At 40.7% G+C, this 20942-nt stretch overlaps 2 protein-coding genes across 2 annotated transcripts; both read right to left on the bottom strand.

Moving 5' to 3' along the window:
- Positions 1 to 1906: 1906 nt before the first annotated feature.
- On the bottom strand, positions 1907 to 5450 carry LOC139715911 (serum paraoxonase/arylesterase 2-like). The gene is made up of 5 exons (XM_071627464.1): positions 5338 to 5450; positions 4662 to 4862; positions 4167 to 4248; positions 3403 to 3543; positions 1907 to 2092 (listed from the first exon to the last, which is right to left on the bottom strand). The coding sequence occupies exons 1-5, from the start codon at positions 5448 to 5450 to the stop codon at positions 1907 to 1909; spliced, it is 723 nt and encodes a 240-aa protein (XP_071483565.1).
- Positions 5451 to 5642: 192 nt separating this feature from the next.
- On the bottom strand, positions 5643 to 9798 carry LOC139715910 (uncharacterized). Its single transcript, XM_071627462.1, has 5 exons — positions 9700 to 9798; positions 8242 to 8312; positions 7405 to 7460; positions 6714 to 6858; positions 5643 to 5647 (listed from the first exon to the last, which is right to left on the bottom strand). The coding sequence occupies exons 1-5, from the start codon at positions 9762 to 9764 to the stop codon at positions 5643 to 5645; spliced, it is 342 nt and encodes a 113-aa protein (XP_071483563.1). The 5' UTR covers positions 9765 to 9798.
- Positions 9799 to 20942: the final 11144 nt, after the last annotated feature.

Here is a 20942-nt window from a genome sequence, read left to right as displayed (position 1 = left end):
TTACCATTCATCGAAAAACAAAATTAACATCAGTGTACACAAAACAGAAATGTCTGCGCACTATTGGCACAGGCGGCCCTAAAATAATGCTTGCCTAACCTATCAACAGCCAACATACTGTACAGGAACAAACTGGCGACAGAAGAAATCTAATTGAATGCAGCAAGCTGCAAGGTAGTAAATCATGTGGGCTGCCAGTACAACAACTTTGCGGAGCTGAAACTTATCTACCAGGTATGTGTCAGGACACACATTTTTAAAGCACCCAGTGATCTCCTTGTCTTATCTATTGGACCTTCAAAATGTATCCTAATCTATTTCTACTTCTATTGCACCTACAAACTGCATCTTTAAATGCACTTCTACTTCTAGTGCACATTTCTAATGGCCATAAGTGTCAACAGGCAGCATCTCTACAGTACAGACGGATATGCATCAGATATAAACATACAGGTTTCCTCATAACCCATTACCCCTGGCGATCATAACCTGCATTTTTCAAATAGTGCTGGTCTTCAGAAACCCACCAACTGCTAGTCTTCGGTAATAGTCATCAAGATGAACCTTATTTATTTGTTTGTTTGTTTTCATTTTCCACCTGACAAGATGGCTGGATAGCCCATATTCAGCTGCACTGGCTGGTCTTCCATGGGGTCCAGTTGCAAGTACGTGGGGTGGACCACTTCACCAGGTAATGCACCCTGAATGAATGAAGCAGAATTTATTGTTTGTCTGCTGTGGCTCTTTCACACACAGGACCTCCATTTTATGTCCTATCTGAGGGACAGAATGTTTTGCTTCTACTAGAAGGGACAGTACAAACACAAAACACTGCTCAGTAAGACTCATTTGAGTTCGAACCTGTGCAAGAACTCAAGCCATTAAATTGAAAGGCGGATACTCTACCCACTGAGCCACACTGCCGCCCTTGTACAAGAAAGCACACTTGTCAAATAATTCAGTCATAGCTAATTATACCCCCGCCACACGTAGTGTGAACAGGGTATATAGGAATCACCGTGATGTTGGTCTGTCGGTCAGTCGGTTTACAATTCGGCAAGTGCACAAACTTGGTATTAACGTCATTGCCCTCATGACATCACATACTATAAAGCAACACTAGGGGTGGGGGTATTAATCACCTTCAGTGATAATTCTAGTTATTTGATGTTATTGTCATTCCCATTCTAGTGTGGTCTGGGTATGAGAAAAGTATGCATGGGGAATTGAATGTACAGGGCCCTATGCATAATGCACTATGTACTAAATCTACCTAAATAAATTATTTCATTTCATCTTTCATTTATTTCATTTCCAACCAATATGCAATTGCAAATAGACATCTGAATACACATAATTACACAAAATCAGTACAACATTGTAATCAAAGAAAATACTGTGAACTGAAATACAACAGATTGCTGTGACTTTTATGACAAGATTTGGTTAGAGTTGATAAGATTTGGCCTCCATTACAATAACATCTCATCAAACAAGCTTCTGTTCACATCTGGGAACCTACATTATAGTACCAATCAGTCAACATGATTATAAAGTGAAATGGCCCATCAGAAGTCTCTTCCAACAACTGTCATGGCAGGCTGATGGTATGGTTAACAAAACATTACTCCACACTAAAATCTGTACATTTTCTGGCCCCTCAAACCATGTAATTATTATCTATCTTAAATTAGGATCTTGCAGTTAACTTAGATCTGGTCATGGCCTTCGGCCCAAGACAAATCAAACCTTTGAACCTTTGGTTGAAGAGTTGAGCCTTGTGTCTCGCAGCGCTGTTTTAGAGGTGGCGTTTCCTTGCAGAGTTCAAAAACAGTCTTACATTGCAACATGTGCACAGGACTGTGTGCTCATCAATGAAAGCATCATCAAGAGTCTAGGACAGGTATCATCGCCCTGCCTGCACTTCACACAGCAACATGTGACCTCTCCTGGAACCAATCAGGAGCTTGCTCTGGCGGAAAACCACAACTGAAGAGGCAGAGAGTTCTGTACCATCGTCACTGTACATCTCAAATACCTCATACTTTTTGTGAGGAGAAGCGGTATTGTGATCAAACTTGACGTGAAGAATCTGGTTAGTACAAAAGAAAGAAAGAAAGAAAGAAAAACATTGGGGAGGTTTAGTGAAATATTTTTTTTTTGCACTGGTATTCAAATGATCAGATTACAAAGGACAATAGAAAATTCAATAGAAATTCAATAGAAAACGACAACAGGACATGAGAACACGGCATCATCATATACAATATCTTGTGACTGTCCAGAAGATTTTCATTTCCAGATTTTTTTTTCTTTGAAGATAATGCAAATCTGACGGTGTGGGACCAAGTTATGCCCTGACCTCAATCTATATTATGTGTTCCCAATGAGTCCAGTCATGTATGATGGTCTAAGTAGTGTCTTGCCCCTTCAAAATGAAAACCACAGAATATGCATAGTTCATGTGGTAATCTTAATGAACATATGTATGTTTGTTTTTTCTTTGATAGAAAAAGGCTGATATTGGAGTACTTGATGATGGTAGAAAATAGATACTGACAGAAAACCTCATGACACATGCTGTTACACATGATAGGGTCTAAAGCCAAAGACCGCTATTATCACTATTGATGACTAGTGCTAATTAATACTGCAAAGTTTTGATAAACAGACATCATGACACGTGCTTCCTCCCCACTCTAGTCAAATGCCTGTATTCTCCAATTAAGAAACACATACACACGCAAAGAACATAGATAAATACACATATGACATGATGAACTCCACTCTTGATGATGATCAGGCTAACGAGCATATTGTCGCTGGGGTGGCAAGACCTTGTATCTCAAATTTTAGTGAAAATGACATTTTGGATTAATGGTCAGATAATCAGTTAAGTGATGTCTTGTCCAAATCCTAGCTGTCTTACCTTTCAAAATGAAGCCACCACAGCATGTCAAAGGAACCCATTTGATAAAGTGCTTTGGCTGCCATGTTTTGTTGGGTTTTTTTTGCTCTTCTGAACATTTGACATTTTGTTGGGGACAAGGTCTTGTTGCCCTAGTGATGATACACTGTCTTTCTGGTTGTGCAAGTTATCTTCTACTTTTTCTCCTGAACACACCTAGCTCAGTGAAAATTGCTAGACAAAAAGAAAAACAAAGAGAAGGAAAAAAAAATGTTCTTTTTTTAACCCCCAGAGTAATGAATGATTGTTGAATCAGTCATCAGGTTTTTCAGACAGTGTCTAAGAACTTTCGGGTCTGATATACCATTTTCTGAAGGTGCTGAAATATATCAGTCATTCCATATAGGAGCTCTTCAAACCTGAAACATTAAGCTTTTAAAGCTGACACTCCGAGTAAGGCGAAGGAAGCCTTGTTAGGAAAGTGGGAACTGCACCTGTGAGGGAGCCTTGTTTCTCCTGTCTTCAAGGTGTGACTTCAGCTTGTGGGCGACTGGGTGGCTCGCTGCCCAAAGGTTTCCCCTGCCATCCACAGACACCTTGTCCACCAGAGAACCCAAGTTGATGGCCTGTGCAGACTGTCCACAGAAATCAAGATGCAACACAAAAATTCTACTCATGGATTTTGAAATGCCACACTTTAAATGAAAACTCCACACTGTGCTTGTTTCATCGAATTGGACAAAAACTATTAAGTTATGGAATTTTGAGCATTAAATGTTTTCAAAAAACAGTAAAATTACCTGCAATGACATTATGATGTGTCATCCTCTCATAAGTTCCCCATTTGCTTGGACATTCTTTAATCTTTTGAAATAATATGATGACAACATATCTGCACATGTATGGGAAATAGATCGCTTTCATGCTTTGCATCATCCCATATCATGGAATGGGACTGCACTGGGAAAGTGGTATATAGTTGTTCTTGGCTGTCAGACAATTCCCTTTACTCTCCGTTCCTGATACTGCTTAAATTCTGCTCAAGTACAATACATGTGAGTACAGTCTGCTGCAGAATGCACCATGCAAACTGGTTTTGCACATACACCAAACAGGGTCATGTCCCATTGACATAGCAGATAGCAAGACTGGAGCAGTTTTACCACAGAGGGCAGTATACACATTTCTCATTGAATGATGGGGTAAGGAACTCTGAAGTATTGCACAAAGTAAATACTACGAGGAATACAGTGCTCACCTGAGCTGAAAGGAGGTTGTCAGAGGCATCACGAGAATAGATCTGGAGTCCCATGCCATACAGCGTGGAAATGTAGATAAACCTGGAGAAGAATAACATATAGTGTGCATAGGTAAAAGAACTCCTTTAAGAGCAGCAGATCAGTATCTTTTTTAAAGAAGTTTTCAACTGCATTTTATTAATTACATCTTTACATTCTAAAAAGGCATTAAATAAAAACAATAACACTTACAGTTGTAAACTTTATTTAGAATATCAAAACGACATCCAGATGTGTGCAAAACTTCCTTTGTTTTCCTACAAAGCCTTTCACTGTAGGACAAATCAGGCTAGAATTAATCTTGAGTAGAACTAAAATGAACAAAGCAGGCTGCATATTCTCATACTCAGAGTGAGGTCCTTCAGATTTTGCGACTTGGGGCTGACATCTTGATGTCTGCCAGGTAAAGTTAGATGAAATCATCTCAAGACTTCTTGGAGATAGTTCTTACTTACCGTCCATCCGGTGAGAGTTGGATTCCACTGGGCTCATAGAGAGGGTTGGATACCTGCCTACACACATCACCATCACAGTACACCACCCCACCCCAGGGGAACATCATGTAGTGCTCTATTTGATGCATGGGGAAGTCCTTGTGGTAGCCTTCGTTGGTGATGTAGAACTGTCTCGGTCCTACAGCTTGCACATCACTCATTCTGACAAGGGAGAAAAGAAAGAACGATACAAGCATATCACAGAATGTGAAGAACTTTGTTTTTTTAAGCACAAATCACGATAATCACTTAATACTAAAACAAGTTCCTGTTGAATCTCATTGCAAGTGCATGCATATCTTCACCAATAGACACAGTGACATGACATGAAATTTCTCTATCTCAGCCCAATATAAAATATCAATCGATGGGTAACAGAGAGAAAAAATAAGCAGACGACGACCAAATTTTGTGTTCAAGATTGTTTTCAAGACCACTTCCCACACTCCTGTAACACCTGTAAATTTTATCAAATCGTAATTACTGCAGGCCCCATGGGTTTCTTGTTGGCATATGGTTCATCATGCCATTGGGTTAGCAAACAAACTCCAAGTGTAAAGCAATCTTTCTGAAGGAGGAATAAAAAACCCTAATTACATTAAAAAACCAAACTGATGATTCTCAATTCCGGGCTTACCTTCTCATCTGAATGTCCTGCATCTGTCTAAGGAATTTCAATTGCAATTTTGAAGCATCCTGGTGTAATTCAAAGATTTCGATGGAGTCTTTAAACAGGTTCTGGTTGACCATGAACACTTGGGTTTTACCTGAAGACCAAATGAAAGTACGAAAGGAAAGTGATATTACAGTCACTTTCTTATCCACTAACCCCTACATAACTTGGTTCCAGTATTTTCAAATGTACATATGCAATAAAAAATTAAGGAAATCAGAGTCCAAAGAGACATGAGTTCCCGACAGTGTTGCTTTGACATATTTGTTTCAATCTGATGAGAATAAAGAAAGATAAACAAAAGATTTACAAAACAAAAAAAAATCTGACAAACAACATTTTATGGTTATTTGATTACCTGTCTGTATATGATCTACATATTCATTTTTCTTCTTTTTTTTTCCATCAGGGAGTAGGGCATTGTGTTTAATGGATTGGTTTATAGAACAAAATAACCAAAAACAACCAGTCAAACATCAAAGAAGTTATTTTAGTGTGCCTATAGAGTACCTCGTAGGATACTCTCCAACTTTTCATCAGTTGTGCTTTTCTGCAACTTTTGAAATGTTTGCAGATCCAATTATTTTTGTGCTCAAGTCTTCATTGCACATGCAACTTTTACTCTGGAGTAAATAATTTCCTACTCCTATATCTTAAAAGTGTTTCCATTAATGTGTGTGTACATCTACATTTGTGAATACATGAATGATTCCTTATAAGAAAATTACATTTTTTGATGCTAGAATATTCAAAGATATCAAAAGATTAAAAGAATATAAAAACAGCAACAGCAGCTATCACGGACACAAAACAGTCTTGATAAAGGGTTCAAGATAACATGCATTGGCTGGTATTGGCTGGCAATAAGGCCAAAAATGCTTGATAGGCCAATCTCGAGTTATGAGATGAACGCAAACTCTCAGTGATTTTGCTCTGATCAAAACTTCATCATGTTTCTACACCAGTTTTGATGAAAAACTTATTTTTCCTGTATGTCATAACAATGATATGTGTATGTTTTATCTTACGTTTTCACAAATGATACAAGGTGCCTGTCGGGATTTTGAATATTTCATTGTGTAGAAACCTAATGTACAGAATGACCGAGTGTGTGCACAATAAACTTAGTGAGAAAAAAAGGCATGCATGTTTGTGTTTTCATTCACACATACCATTCAATAGCCAAGTACAGGTATGTTTTCATACAGGCGCTTCTGCTGGTGGCGTATAGGCTTCACTTCAAATTCACTGCTTTATTTCTATTGAAAATAGTGCTGCCTTATCGCTGGCGAATATGATCATTAACACTACAAACTGAGTATGATTGCCATGATTTTCACCTGTAGCCCTGTTGCGGTATTTGCTGAGGCCTATGGGGTGGAACTCTCCCTGAGGTCTGCCAGAGACAGCAACCTTGGTCAGATTTCCTGTTGTAAAGTTATAGGCCCGAATGGAACCAGTACGACGATTAGTTCTGGAATAGCCCTGCGAAAAGTGCAAACGGGACAGAAATAAAGTCCATGATAAAAGAGGTGCAGAATTAAAAAGGTCACAAAAATGCACTCCATTTCAGTAAGCATGTTGCAAAGGCCAAAGTTTAAGAAATACCAGAGTTGACTGTTTGTGCATACATACAGGCCACATTATTTACTACCTGTAGGTATCTAACCTCTTCAGTGTGAAAACTACTTTCCAAAAGGACACTGACTTTGTTATTGGTCACACTGTCAGGTACCCTTTCACACAACTGGGTCAAGAGGAACATGGAGGGAACAATATCTTGTCTAAAGGTGCATGCACCAGGTGAGATTTGAATCTAGACCATCTTCTTTGAGAGCCCTGAGCTATATCCACGATACCATATTGCAAAAAAAAAAAAAAAAAAAAAAATGCTCCCATGAATGTTAGACAGACTTGCAAGTACAATCATCTCAATGTAGATTAAGAATTCCTACAAGATTCAAAGTACAACCAAAATGAAACTCTGAATGACTGTAATTCTAGATCTATGCAGTATTCACTGAAACTTACCGATGCTACTAAGGCAAAACCATCCAAGAAGACTTCAATGTCCTGCATCCCATTATCTGCACAGGGAGAAAAATGTCTGCAAAATGTCAATTGTAATGCACAGCATCTGCACATAGGCCCTACAATTTTCACGTCCACTGTCATACTGTTTCTGACACAAGGTAACCTATGTACTACACTTTCTTGCTGTCATATTTCATACTCTCAGTCTCATACGATAAGGGTTTCTCTACCAGCATGTGTGTAGTAATCACGTATCACAGTTGATAAAACATTAACATGCAAAATAGTAAAAAACAGCAAATTATGTACCGGTAGCCATTACTTAATTTGCATGTTGAATCACATAGTTCATGTACCATAAATTGCAGATTATTGAAGAAATGTTTTTAAAACACTCTCATCTCCCCCTTTATCTTATGATAAAATCATTATATGTTAAATAAGTGGTTGCCAGTTATGAGACAGGCCTATCTTCTGATAATCTAGCTTCGAATGCACTATGCAAAATACCCTCAAGTCAGATTAGTTATATGACATGAATTCACAACCAGCTCCATAGATTAATCATGCTTTGTTCGAACATACCTCGGTCAAACACTTATAAGTCCAGCATGACAATCCAAAATGTGTACTTAGGTATCAACTGCTTCAAAAATATGGTTCTGGTTTTCATCTTCAAATGGTAAGAATGATATTCCTGATGAGAAATTTGTATGAAAGAGCTGCATTAACAGCCTCGAAACTGTGCTTTATAAAAAGGTGACATAAAAGGTGTGTTGTGTGTGTGTTTGGGGGGGGGGGGGCATGTGATTTGCTATTATCTGTTCATCTTACCAATTCCAGCCAGCTTCCTGCAGTTGCCAGGACGATGTTTGTAAACATATTTGTGGTAGCCCATGATGTACCTACAGAGATAGAAGCAATGAAAAAAAAAGACAAAAGACAAAAAGAAATCAAAATTATTTGGCATATGCATTCAGTATATAATACTGAAGAGACTCCAACTCTCCCCTTTCGACGGGAGATCTCCCGCCGAAAACCCATTTTTGCAAAATCTCCCGTTCTCCCGCTTGAGATTCAATTTCTCCCGCCCTGGCTCTGTGTCTCCCGTTGGAAAGGATTTCTTACCCTGAGGTACTTATTGCTATTGTATGTTGAAAAAAAAAAAGCCTTAAATAGCACCAGAGAGCATCTACAACCCTAGGAACTTCGCGCTTCGCACACATCAACTTGGAGTCTCCCGTTTGCTAGGGGTTTCAGGCGGAAGAATCTCCAGATCAGAAGGTGCTTTGGGTTGGAGTCTCTGTACTGACTATTGAAATAAACCACTACCTCATCAGATAAATGGTGTACACTGCACACTATGGCCAGAATAAAATCAAGCAAATGGTAAATTACTATTTCATCTCAAATCTGGTACTAATCAAACTTTGAAATATCAAACACTGAGCATCTCCATCAAACAGTATGTACAAATTTGCACATCTCCCCCTTTTTTTTCTTTCATTTTCAGGAAAAATGTAAAATCACAAACACATGTACAGTCTACTTTGAAATAGGATGGCCTTTGGCTTTGAAATGTGTATTCGTTTTAAAATTGACAAAACATTGACAACAGTCACCACCAAAATTGAATGCGCCTAGAGTACCAACACTGGTGGTAATCAGACGAGGGGGTTATGCTATGTCACCCCTTCACAGTCACACCTAACCCCGGCGCGGGGCGCTGTAACCAGTTGGCAGTACGAGTTTATGTTGGGGTAGCTGTTGGGGTAGCTGTTGGGGTCGCTGCTGCGGTTAAGTCACACCCTTCAACTGACACCGTTTCGTACACAGAAAGAAAAAAAAAGGAGACTGTTGTACACGGTATCAAAAGAGAAAAAGCAAATGTGGATTTGCGTCCCGGATGAATGGGACAATACGATGAGGATGACATCATACATCATCACACTACAACACTAACACTAACAGGCTTACATTCTAAGAGATGTTTCTCCTCACCACTCACTATAAATACGCTCTTTGTTTGTAATACACAATTATTAACGAGCTGTGGAAAACCTAGTGTATGAAGTAGTAACAAGCTGACTCCTGAGCAGGACAAAGATCAATGCTAATGATATCAAGCATCGAAACCAGCTGGAGCGGTGGCAAATGCCATAGATAACTAACGAGTTAGACAAAGCATTGCTGATTGTATCACGCAGCAAAGACGCCTCGTCGGCACCACTGCGCCAGCACCATCCCAACAAAGGTGTGAGTTAGGTAACTTATTAAGTCGCAAATACTCACAGAAACGTTATTAGGTGCTGTCCCACAACCACAACTAAGAAGGAAATTAGAAGAACCCTCCACATGATTGAGCCTCAAGGATAAGTAGAGTCTAGCAGCTCTTCATCCGCAAGGCAACACACGCAACCCTCTCCTTTTCAGTGTGTGCAGTGCACTAGTGCAGCCGGCATGTCTGTGGTACGTTATCATGCAAGCTGTGTGTCTTCGCTGCCGTGGGAGGACAGCTGCGATGTCGTCTGCTTATGAACGTGCGCTTGTGCGCAGTCCCACGTACTGTAAATGAAGGCATCGTTTATGGCGAGCGAGCGCCAGCTCCAGCCCCTCTTCTTGATGGTGACACAGTTTGCTCCTGTATGCGACAGAATTAGTTTTGCATGCTCCCGTCTTATCCATGGGCGTCACCAGGGGGGGTGCGTTGGGTGCGAACGCACCCCCCTTCAGACTAAAAAAAAAAAAAAAAAAAAAAACTTCAGTCTGCGAGCGACCTCAACGCCGGACACTAAATGATTATTATTTTTTATTTATTTTTATTTTTTTTTTGGATTTTGCATCGGGGACAAAAAAACAACAACAACAAAAAATCGCGGGCAAAAGCAATTCGCACCCCTGGTTCTGGCAGCACTGATTTTATACATAATTATCTACTAGTATAAGTGTATTCTATACAGTGTTGACTATATACATAGATTTTGGACATCCTTCTATTCCCATACTTGGTCACTTCGACGCCACCTCGCTGGTCATATCTACCCCAGTCATGAACATAAACCGACAACCTTGACTACCAGTGGCGGATCCAGGAGGAGGGGCGCACCGGGCGTCCCCCCGCCCCCTCTTAATTTCCAAAGCGAAAAAGTATAGCTACAAACGGCAGTTTTGGGACTGTAAAATGTCAAAATTTTCAATCTCGCTCGCTGGCATTTAGTCGTAATGCCATTCTCCTGAAGTTGCTGCCAGTAATTGCCGGCAGTTCCAGCCGGTGCGCCCCCCCCCCCCCTTACTGCAAAAAATATAGCTACAAACGGCAGTTTTGGGACTGTAAAATGTCACAATTTTCAAGCTCGCTCCCTCCGCTCGCTCGCATTTAAATTCTCCTATGCTGCCAGTACAACAGTTGTGCCCGGTGCGCCCCCTCAATTTCGAAAGCAAAAAAAGATATAGCATCAAACGGCAGTTTTGGGACTGTAAAATGTCAAAATTTTCAAGCTCGCTTGCATTTAATCTTTATGCAATTCCCCTGATGTTACTGCCAGTAATTGTCTGCAGTTGCGCCCGGTGCGCTCCCCCCCCCCCCTTAATTTCCAAAGCGAAAAAATATAGCTACAAACGGCAGATTTTCTACTGTAAAATGTCAAAATTTTCAAGCTCGCTCTCTTCGCTCGCTCGCATTGAATCGTTATGCAATTCACCTGATGTTACTGCCAGTAATTGCCAGCAGTTGCGCCCGGTGGCATGCGCTCCACCCCCCTTAATTTCCAAAGCGAAAAAATATGGCTGAGAACGGCAGTTTTTGGACTGTAAAATGTAAAATTTTCAAGCTCGCTCGCATTTAATCGTGATGTAATTCACCTGATGTTGCTACCAGTAATTGCCAGCAGTTCCGCCCGGTGCGCCCCCTCCCTTTATGTTTATTTCCAAAGAGAAAAATATGGCTAAGAACGGCAGTTTTTGGACTGTAAAATGTCAAAAATTTCAAGCTCGCTCTCTTCGCTCGCTCGCATTGAATCGTTATGCAATTCACCTGATGTTGCTGCCAGTAATTGCCAGCAGTTGCGCCCGGTGGCATGCGCTCCACCCTCCCCCCCCCCTTAATTTCCAAAGCGAAAAAATATGGCTAAGAACGGCAGTTTTTGGACTGTAAAATGTAAAATTTTCAAGCTCGCTCGCATTTAATCGTCATGCAATTCACCTGATGTTGCTGCGAGTAATTGCCAGCAGTTCCGCCCGGTGCGCCCCCCTCCCTTAATTTCCAAAGCGAAAAAATATGGATAAGAACGGGAGTTTTTGGGACTGTAAAATGTAAAATTTTCAAGCTCGCTCTCTTCGCTCGCTCGCATATAATCTTTATGCAATTCCCCTGATGTTACTGCCAGTAATTGTCTGCAGTTGCGCCCGGCGCACACCCCCCCCCCTTAATTTCCAAAGTGAAAAATATGGTTACAAACGGCAGTTTTTCTACTGTAAAATGTCAAAAATTTCAAGCTCGCTCTCTTCGCTCGCTCGCATTGAATCGTTGTGCAATTCACCTGATGTTGCTGCCAGTAATTGCCAGCAGTTGCGCCCGGTGGCATGCGCTCCACCCCCCTTAATTTCCAAAGCGAAAAAATATGGCTAAGAACGGCAGTTTTTGGACTGTAAAATGTAAAATTTTCAAGCTCGCTCGCATTTAATCGTTATGCAATTCACCTGATGTTGCTGCCAGTAATTGCCAGCAGTTGCGCCCGGTGCGCCCCCCCCCCTCCCTTAATTTCCAAAGCGAAAAAAATGGCTAAGAATGGGATTTTTTGGACTGTGAAATGCAAAATTTTCAAGCTCGCTCTCTTCGCTCGCTCGCATTTAATCTTTATGCAATTCCCCTGATTACTGCCAGTAATTGTCTGCAGTTGCGCTCGGTGCCCCCCCCCTTAATTTCCAAAGCGAAAAAATATACCTACAAACGGCAGCTTTTGGACTGTAAAATGTCAACATTTTCAAGCTCGCTCTCTTCGCTCGCTCGCATTGAATCGTCATGCAATTCACCTGATGTTGCTGCCAGTAATTGCCAGCAGTTGCGCCGGTGGCATGCGCTCCACCCCCCTTAATTTCCAAAGCGAAAAACTATGGCTAAGAACGGCAGTTTTTGGACTGTAAAATGTAAAATTTTCAAGCTCGCTCGCATTTTAATTGTTATGCAATTCACCTGATGTTGCTGCCAGTAATTGCCAGCAGTTCCGCCCGGTGCGCCCCCTCCCTTAATTTCCAAAGCGAAAAAATATGGCTAAGAACGGCAGTTTTTGGACTGTAAAATGTAAAATTTCCAAGCTCGCTCTCTTCGCTCGCTCGCATTGAATCGTTATGCAATTCACCTGATGTTGCTGCCAGTAATTGCCAGCAGTTCCGCCCGATGCGCCCCCTCCCTTGATTTCCAAAGCGAAAAATATGGCTAAGAACGGCAGCTTTTGGACTGTAAAATGTAAAATTTTCAAGCTCGCTCTCTTCGCTCGCTCGCATTTAATCGTTATGCAATTCACCTGATGTTACTGCCAGTAATTGCCAGCAGTTCCGCCCCTCCCTTTATTTCCAAAGCGAAATAATAGAGCAGCAAACGGTTTTTTTTTTTTTTACTGTAAAATGTCAAAATATTCAAGCTCGCACGCTCCGCTCGCTCGCATTTATTGTTATGCCTTTCTCCTGATGTTGCTGCCAGCAATTGTCGGCAGCTGCGCCCGATGCGCCCTCCCCCTTTATTTCCAAAGCGAAAAAAAATATAGCTCCAAGTGGTAGTTTTGTTTTTTTTTTACTGTAAAAGATGAAATCCTATACACGCCGGTGCCCTTTCCCCTCTTGGTTTCCCTCAACAACAGTAAAAGTCTAGGGATTGAGAGCTTCCTATATTCCAAATGTCAGTCAAAAAAAAAAAAAAAATCTCGTTACATTAGGGTCAAAACGCACCCCCCTTGAAAAAAAGCTGGTGACGCCCCTGTTATCACACTTCTCCATGGACTTATTCAGGGTTAGTGTTTGGGATATGATAGGGTAACTCGGTTTAAGATTTAGTTTGATGTGAAGATTAGGATTAGGGTTAGGGTTAAGTTTGTGGGTAGAATTTAATTATGTTAGCATGCAGCTTATATCTTTAATGGGAGCAATTGTCGCAGGAGCAAATTGGGTCTAGGACATACTCCCCGGTGGGCAATTACCCCGGACCCTTCCACTGAACATAACCCTAAGCCTAATCCTGAACCTAATCCTAACCCTAACCCAAACTCTAAATCCAAGCCTAACCCTAACCCTAATCTTTACTCTAACCTTTGGTAATAAGAATGATCGTAAATGCATTGAGAATTATAGACCCATTGCCTTGTTGCCAATATTCTCAAAGATTCTGGAGAAAATAGTTTATAAAAGATTGAATAACTTTTTGCTTCTTAATAATATTTTTTATCCCCAAGCAATTTGGCTTTAGTAAAAATTGCTCCACTAGTATGGGTGTTTTAAATTTAGTAAATACAATTATTAGTGCAATTGATGATGGAAAGTGCTGCCTTGGTGTATTTTTAGATTTGTCAAAAGCATTTGACACTATTGACCACAATATACTCTTAAACAAACTTGAACGCTATGGTGTTCGAGGAATAGCTTTGAATTGGTTTAAAAGTTACTCGGAAGAAAGATTACAATTTGTTGTTGTTAGCGTTGACACTATTGACCACAATATACTCTTAAACAAACTTGAACGCTATGGTGTTCGAGGAATAGCTTTGAATTGGTTTAAAAGTTACTTGGAAGAAAGATTACAATTTGTTGTTGTTAGCGTTGACACTATTGACCACAATATACTCTTAAACAAATTTGAACGCTATGGTGTTCGAGGAATAGCTTTGAATTGGTTTAAAAGTTACTCGGAAGAAAGATTACAATTTGTTGTTGTTAGCGTTGACACTATTGACCACAATATACTCTTAAACAAACTTGAACGCTATGGTGTTCGAGGAATAGCTTTGAATTGGTTTAAAAGTTACTTGGAAGAAAGATTACAATTTGTTGTTGTTAATGGTGCCAAATCACAATCCAGTAATGTAAATTATGGTGTACCACAGGGATCTGTTCTTGGTCCGTTACTGTTTTTGATTTATATAAATGATATCATTAATTCGTCTCAATTATTTTACTTATTCTCTTTTTGCTGATGATACATGCTTGTTATATTCTCACAGGAATATTCACACTCTAATGCAGTCAGTTAATTCTGAAATTTGTAAACTCTTTGCATGGTTTTGTTGTAACAAACTGTTATTAAATACTGGTAAAACTAAATGTGTATTATTTAGATCCAGAGGGAAGAAAATCCCTGAAAATATTATTCCCTTAGATGTTGGTGGTCATCAGATCAACCGCAGCAGGGGCGTCACCAGCTTTTTTTCAAGGGGGGTGCGTTTTGACCCTAATGTAACGAGATTTTTTTTTTTTTTTTGACTGACATTTGGAATATAGGAAGCTCTCAATCCCTAGACTTTTACTGTTGTTGAGGGAAACCAAGAGGGGAAAGGGCACCGGCGTGTATAGGATTTCATCTTTTACAGTAAAAAAAAAACAAAACTACCACTTGGAGCTATATTTTTTTTCGCTTTGGAAATAAAGGGGGAGGGCGCATCGGGCGCAGCTGCCGGCAATTACTGGCAGCAACATCAGGAGAAAGGCATAACAATAAATGCGAGCGAGCGGAGCGTGCGAGCTTGAATATTTTGACATTTTACAGTAAAAAAAAAAAAACCGTTTGCTGCTCTATTATTTCGCTTTGGAAATAAAGGGAGGGGCGGAACTGCTGGCAATTACTGGCAGTAACATCAGGTGAATTGCATAACGATTAAATGCGAGCGAGCGAAGAGAGCGAGCTTGAAAATTTTACATTTTACAGTCCAAAAGCTGCCGTTCTTAGCCATATTTTTCGCTTTGGAAATCAAGGGAGGGGGCGCATCGGGCGGAACTGCTGGCAATTACTGGCAGCAACATCAGGTGAATTGCATAACGATTCAATGCGAGCGAGCGAAGAGAGCGAGCTTGGAAATTTTACATTTTACAGTCCAAAAACTGCCGTTCTTAGCCATATTTTTTCGCTTTGGAAATTAAGGGAGGGGGCGCACCGGGCGGAACTGCTGGCAATTACTGGCAGCAACATCAGGTGAATTGCATAACAATTAAAATGCGAGCGAGCTTGAAAATTTTACATTTTACAGTCCAAAAACTGCCGTTCTTAGCCATAGTTTTTCGCTTTGGAAATTAAGGGGGGTGGAGCGCATGCCACCGGCGCAACTGCTGGCAATTACTGGCAGCAACATCAGGTGAATTGCATGACGATTCAATGCGAGCGAGCGAAGAGAGCGAGCTTGAAAATGTTGACATTTTACAGTCCAAAAGCTGCCGTTTGTAGGTATATTTTTTCGCTTTGGAAATTAAGGGGGGGGGGCACCGAGCGCAACTGCAGACAATTACTGGCAGTAATCAGGGGAATTGCATAAAGATTAAATGCGAGCGAGCGAAGAGAGCGAGCTTGAAAATTTTGCATTTCACAGTCCAAAAAATCCCATTCTTAGCCATTTTTTTCGCTTTGGAAATTAAGGGAGGGGGGGGGGGGGCGCACCGGGCGCAACTGCTGGCAATTACTGGCAGCAACATCAGGTGAATTGCATAACGATTAAATGCGAGCGAGCTTGAAAATTTTACATTTTACAGTCCAAAAACTGCCGTTCTTAGCCATATTTTTTCGCTTTGGAAATTAAGGGGGGTGGAGCGCATGCCACCGGGCGCAACTGCTGGCAATTACTGGCAGCAACATCAGGTGAATTGCACAACGATTCAATGCGAGCGAGCGAAGAGAGCGAGCTTGAAATTTTTGACATTTTACAGTAGAAAAACTGCCGTTTGTAACCATATTTTTCACTTTGGAAATTAAGGGGGGGGGGTGTGCGCCGGGCGCAACTGCAGACAATTACTGGCAGTAACATCAGGGGAATTGCATAAAGATTATATGCGAGCGAGCGAAGAGAGCGAGCTTGAAAATTTTACATTTTACAGTCCCAAAAACTCCCGTTCTTATCCATATTTTTTCGCTTTGGAAATTAAGGGAGGGGGGCGCACCGGGCGGAACTGCTGGCAATTACTGGCAGCAACATCAGGTGAATTGCATGACGATTAAATGCGAGCGAGCTTGAAAATTTTACATTTTACAGTCCAAAAACTGCCGTTCTTAGCCATATTTTTTCGCTTTGGAAATTAAGGGGGGGGGGGAGGTGGAGCGCATGCCACCGGGCGCAACTGCTGGCAATTACTGGCAGCAACATCAGGTGAATTGCATAACGATTCAATGCGAGCGAGCGAAGAGAGCGAGCTTGAAATTTTTGACATTTTACAGTCCAAAAACTGCCGTTCTTAGCCATATTTTTCTCTTTGGAAATAAACATAAAGGGAGGGGGCGCACCGGGCGGAACTGCTGGCAATTACTGGTAGCAACATCAGGTGAATTACATCACGATTAAATGCGAGCGAGCTTGAAAATTTTACATTTTACAGTCCAAAAACTGCCGTTCTCAGCCATATTTTTTCGCTTTGGAAATTAAGGGGGGTGGAGCGCATGCCACCGGGCGCAACTGCTGGCAATTACTGGCAGTAACATCAGGTGAATTGCATAACGATTCAATGCGAGCGAGCGAAGAGAGCGAGCTTGAAAATTTTGACATTTTACAGTAGAAAATCTGCCGTTTGTAGCTATATTTTTTCGCTTTGGAAATTAAGGGGGGGGGGGGAGCGCACCGGGCGCAACTGCAGACAATTACTGGCAGTAACATCAGGGGAATTGCATAAAGATTAAATGCAAGCGAGCTTGAAAATTTTGACATTTTACAGTCCCAAAACTGCCGTTTGATGCTATATCTTTTTTTGCTTTCGAAATTGAGGGGGCGCACCGGGCACAACTGTGTACTGGCAGCATAGGAGAATTTAAATGCGAGCGAGCGGAGGGAGCGAGCTTGAAAATTGTGACATTTTACAGTCCCAAAACTGCCGTTTGTAGCTATATTTTTTGCAGTAAGGGGGGGGGGGGGGGGCGCACCGGCTGGAACTGCCGGCAATTACTGGCAGCAACTTCAGGAGAATGGCATTACGACTAAATGCCAGCGAGCGAGATTGAAAATTTTGACATTTTACAGTCCCAAAACTGCCGTTTGTAGCTATACTTTTTCGCTTTGGAAATTAAGAGGGGGCGGGGGACGCCCGGTGCGCCCCTCCTCCTGGATCCGCCACTGGTAGTCAAGGTTGTCGGTTTATGTTCATGACTGGGGTAGATATGACCAGCGAGGTGGCGTCGAAGTGACCAAGTATGGGAATAGAAGGATGTCCAAAATCTATGTATATAGTCAACACTGTATAGAATACACTTATACTAGTAGATAATTATGTATAAAATCAGTGCTGCCAGAACCAGGGGTGCGAATTGCTTTTGCCCGCGATTTTTTGTTGTTGTTGTTTTTTTGTCCCCGATGCAAAATCCAAAAAAAAAATAAAAATAAATAAAAAATAATAATCATTTAGTGTCCGGCGTTGAGGTCGCTCGCAGACTGAAGTTTTTTTTTTTTTTTTTTTTTTTTTAGTCTGAAGGGGGGTGCGTTCGCACCCAACGCACCCCCCCTGGTGACGCCCATGCGCAGTCAACATGTGCAATTCCTTGGGGTTACAGTTGATGAATTTTTATCTTGGAAAGAACAACTTAATAATGTATGTACTAAAGTGTCTCGCAGTGTTGGTGTAATATCCAAACTTCGTTTCTTCCTAGCTTCCCCAGTATACCCTAGTTACTTCATACAATGCAATTGTTATGCCTCATTTGATGTATTGCAATATTGCTTGGGGACACACATTTAGGACTCATGTACATAAGTTTTATGTTCTTCAAAAGAAAGTTGTCAGGTACATAACAAATTCAAACTATAGATCACCTAGTACTCCTTTGTTTTTGCAGCTACATAATATTATTTTGCCCTTTGATGAAATGGTTTCTCTTCAATGCTTAATATTTATGTTTAAATGTCGATCTCTTCAATATACATTTTTGTCTGATGTGTTTGTGGAAAATTCTTCCATCCATCGTTATAATACTTGCCAGAGTAACCTCATCCATCAGCCATATGCAAGAACACAAACTACCTTAAATTCATTCAGAATAGTCTGTGATAAAGAGTGGAATAAGTTGCCCCGTAATGTAATTAATTACTACACTGTCTCGATTCAAATTTTGTGTAAAAGACACCTTTTCGACAGATTGAAATTAGGTACATGAATGTAGAAAATGAGATGAGGTAGCCATGTGTGGAGTGTGCATGCATGTGTATATGCGTGAGTGTGTGTGTGAGTGTGTGTGTGTATTGTGTTGTGTATGGGGGAGGTGGTATACCGTGTACTTGTCTGCATAATATGTTGTATAATTTGTACATAATTTATATTCCATGTAAATATGTTACACCTTGCCATATACTGTAGTGTATTGTGTAAAGGGGCCCCGACCACAAGCTGTGCTTCGCTGGGGTCCCAAACCTATATCATTCTGAATTTTTGCAGTTATGTCTTGTATTTTTGTCATGTTTGATTTGGTTTGAATAAACTGAACTGAACTGAACTGAACTGAACTGATCCCGAACCAGTAGAACTATACCACGTAGCCGGGGGTATATTATAGGCATGCCGTGACACGGTCGCAGGAGCAGATGTCATGGAACCCTTCACCACACAGTTTCAGACACTCCACGCGTCTATAAATGACACTTTGTTTGAACTACAACATACTATAGGTGTTACAGAAATCATTTCCTACTTTGATCCTTAATAGTTCAAAGACTATTGATCAGATAACACTGACATTGGTATATGAGCTCATAGCTGAATAGTGTACAATTTTGTTAAGGGTAATGCAAAATGAAAACATAAATGTATATAATGTATAATGCAAGTACATGGACACAATATGTGCTTCACTCAGCCCACATTCATAATATTTGGACTTTGGTTTTCTTGAAGCGATCTATAGGTAGGACTACACAATACGGGATGAGTAGCCTACTATGTACGGTATCCATGCGGTGTATAGTGTCTTTGACTGCAATGTGAATTTCTGTTTCTCTATCCGTTCTGGAAATCACATACTGTATACATTTACGTTTGTTTGTTTTTTTTATTTCTACGATTGAAATTGCCACATTCAGGCGCAATGACATGTTATAAATTAATGATTATGAACCCCTCACACACTCTTGAAAATACATACTATAATAGAATACAATATTTTCATAGTAGGCCCTATATACTTGAATTGTGATGGAAACAATCATTGTCAAAGAATGAGAGAGGGGTGTATCGCGTGGGTGTGTGTGTGTGTGTGTGTGTGTGTGCGTGTGCGTTATATCTTGTGCATGTGCAAAAAATGTGTGTAAGGATGTGTGTGAATGTGTGAGCTGGTCTGTAGGTGTGGGGATGGAAGGAAATTTCGAGAATGAAAGAGGGGGGGGGGTATAATTATGTTCATCAGCTTGTTTTATTACCAAGTTTATGTACATCACTGTTTTAAACAAAATCAGTGGTTCGGAGCGAAATTTGTGAAAGCACCTGTGATTGAAAATTCACATGATACACATAACCGCACGAAGTCTGTATAGGGCCTATATAGGAGGCCCATATAGAACTAGGATTTTTATGGGGGGGGGGGGGGTCAGAATCAGAAAAGGTGGACCACTTCCGGGTTTGATCAGCTGACAAGCCCCCCTCCCCCCCCCCCCAAAAAAAAAAATAAATAAATAAATAAAAAAAATAAAAGGCGTCAGGACAAATTTCTGGTGCCACTATGGCAAGCCACCTTCTTTTTTTTTCAAACGGGGGGGGGGGGGGGACTTATTTTTTTCCTTTTATTTCTTCCATTTTTTTTTTTTTTTTTTTTTTTGGGGGGGGGGGGGGCTGCTGGCAAACGGGGGTTTTGAATCCTGAACATCCCTCCCCTCCCCCCCCCCCCTGTTACGGGCCTGCCTGGCGGAACTGAACAGATTGGAATGATGAAGATTATGCATAGGGCCTATGCAAGCACATGATTATCAATAGATAACAGTCATGATCTGTGCGAGTACAACTAAACACAACAATAGCAATAATTTAAACAACAACAACAAGAAGAAGCAAACAAACTTTCATCTTCGGCAGATGCGCCTTCAAAATTAATAGATGTCTATATAGTTTGTGAGGTTTTGTTTAGTAGTATATAAGGAAAATAACATGTACACAGTATTCTTCTTTCATTTTTAACTGAACTCTATAGTGAGGTACATAGTATCCAGGTAAATATCGATGATATGTTTCTATTGATTAAATTCAATTCAATGTGTCTGCTTAATCATAATTGGATGTGACATCAGTATTTCAGTGGTATATAGGTAAAGAGTTTGTGATTTGAAGATAAATATATTCATATCGTCCGATGAGAGTCCGTGCATATTGTTGAGAAATGTATT

Source organism: Diadema antillarum, unplaced genomic scaffold (genome assembly GCF_040938485.1).
Source record: "Diadema antillarum isolate AM-2024a unplaced genomic scaffold, OU_Dant_1.0 scf00000057, whole genome shotgun sequence".
NCBI classification, from domain to species: domain Eukaryota; kingdom Metazoa; phylum Echinodermata; class Echinoidea; order Diadematoida; family Diadematidae; genus Diadema; species Diadema antillarum.
This window is presented reverse-complemented; position numbering and strand designations above follow the sequence as displayed.

Coding starts and splice junctions, on each gene's coding strand:
- LOC139715911 (XM_071627464.1), bottom strand. CDS start 5,450: ATGGTCAACCAGAACCTGTTTAAAGACTCCATCGAAATCTTTGAATTA. Junction 4,863..5,337: donor CAGGACATTCAGATGAGAAG/GTAAGCCCGGAA, acceptor CTCCCTTGTCAG/AATGAGTGATGTGCAAGCTG. Junction 4,249..4,661: donor CAACTCTCACCGGATGGACG/GTAAGTAAGAAC, acceptor ATTCTTCTCCAG/GTTTATCTACATTTCCACGC.
- LOC139715910 (XM_071627462.1), bottom strand. CDS start 9,764: ATGTGGAGGGTTCTTCTAATTTCCTTCTTAGTTGTGGTTGTGGGACAG. Junction 8,313..9,699: donor CAGCACCTAATAACGTTTCT/GTGAGTATTTGC, acceptor CTATCTCTGTAG/GTACATCATGGGCTACCACA. Junction 7,461..8,241: donor CAGGAAGCTGGCTGGAATTG/GTAAGATGAACA, acceptor CTCCCTGTGCAG/ATAATGGGATGCAGGACATT.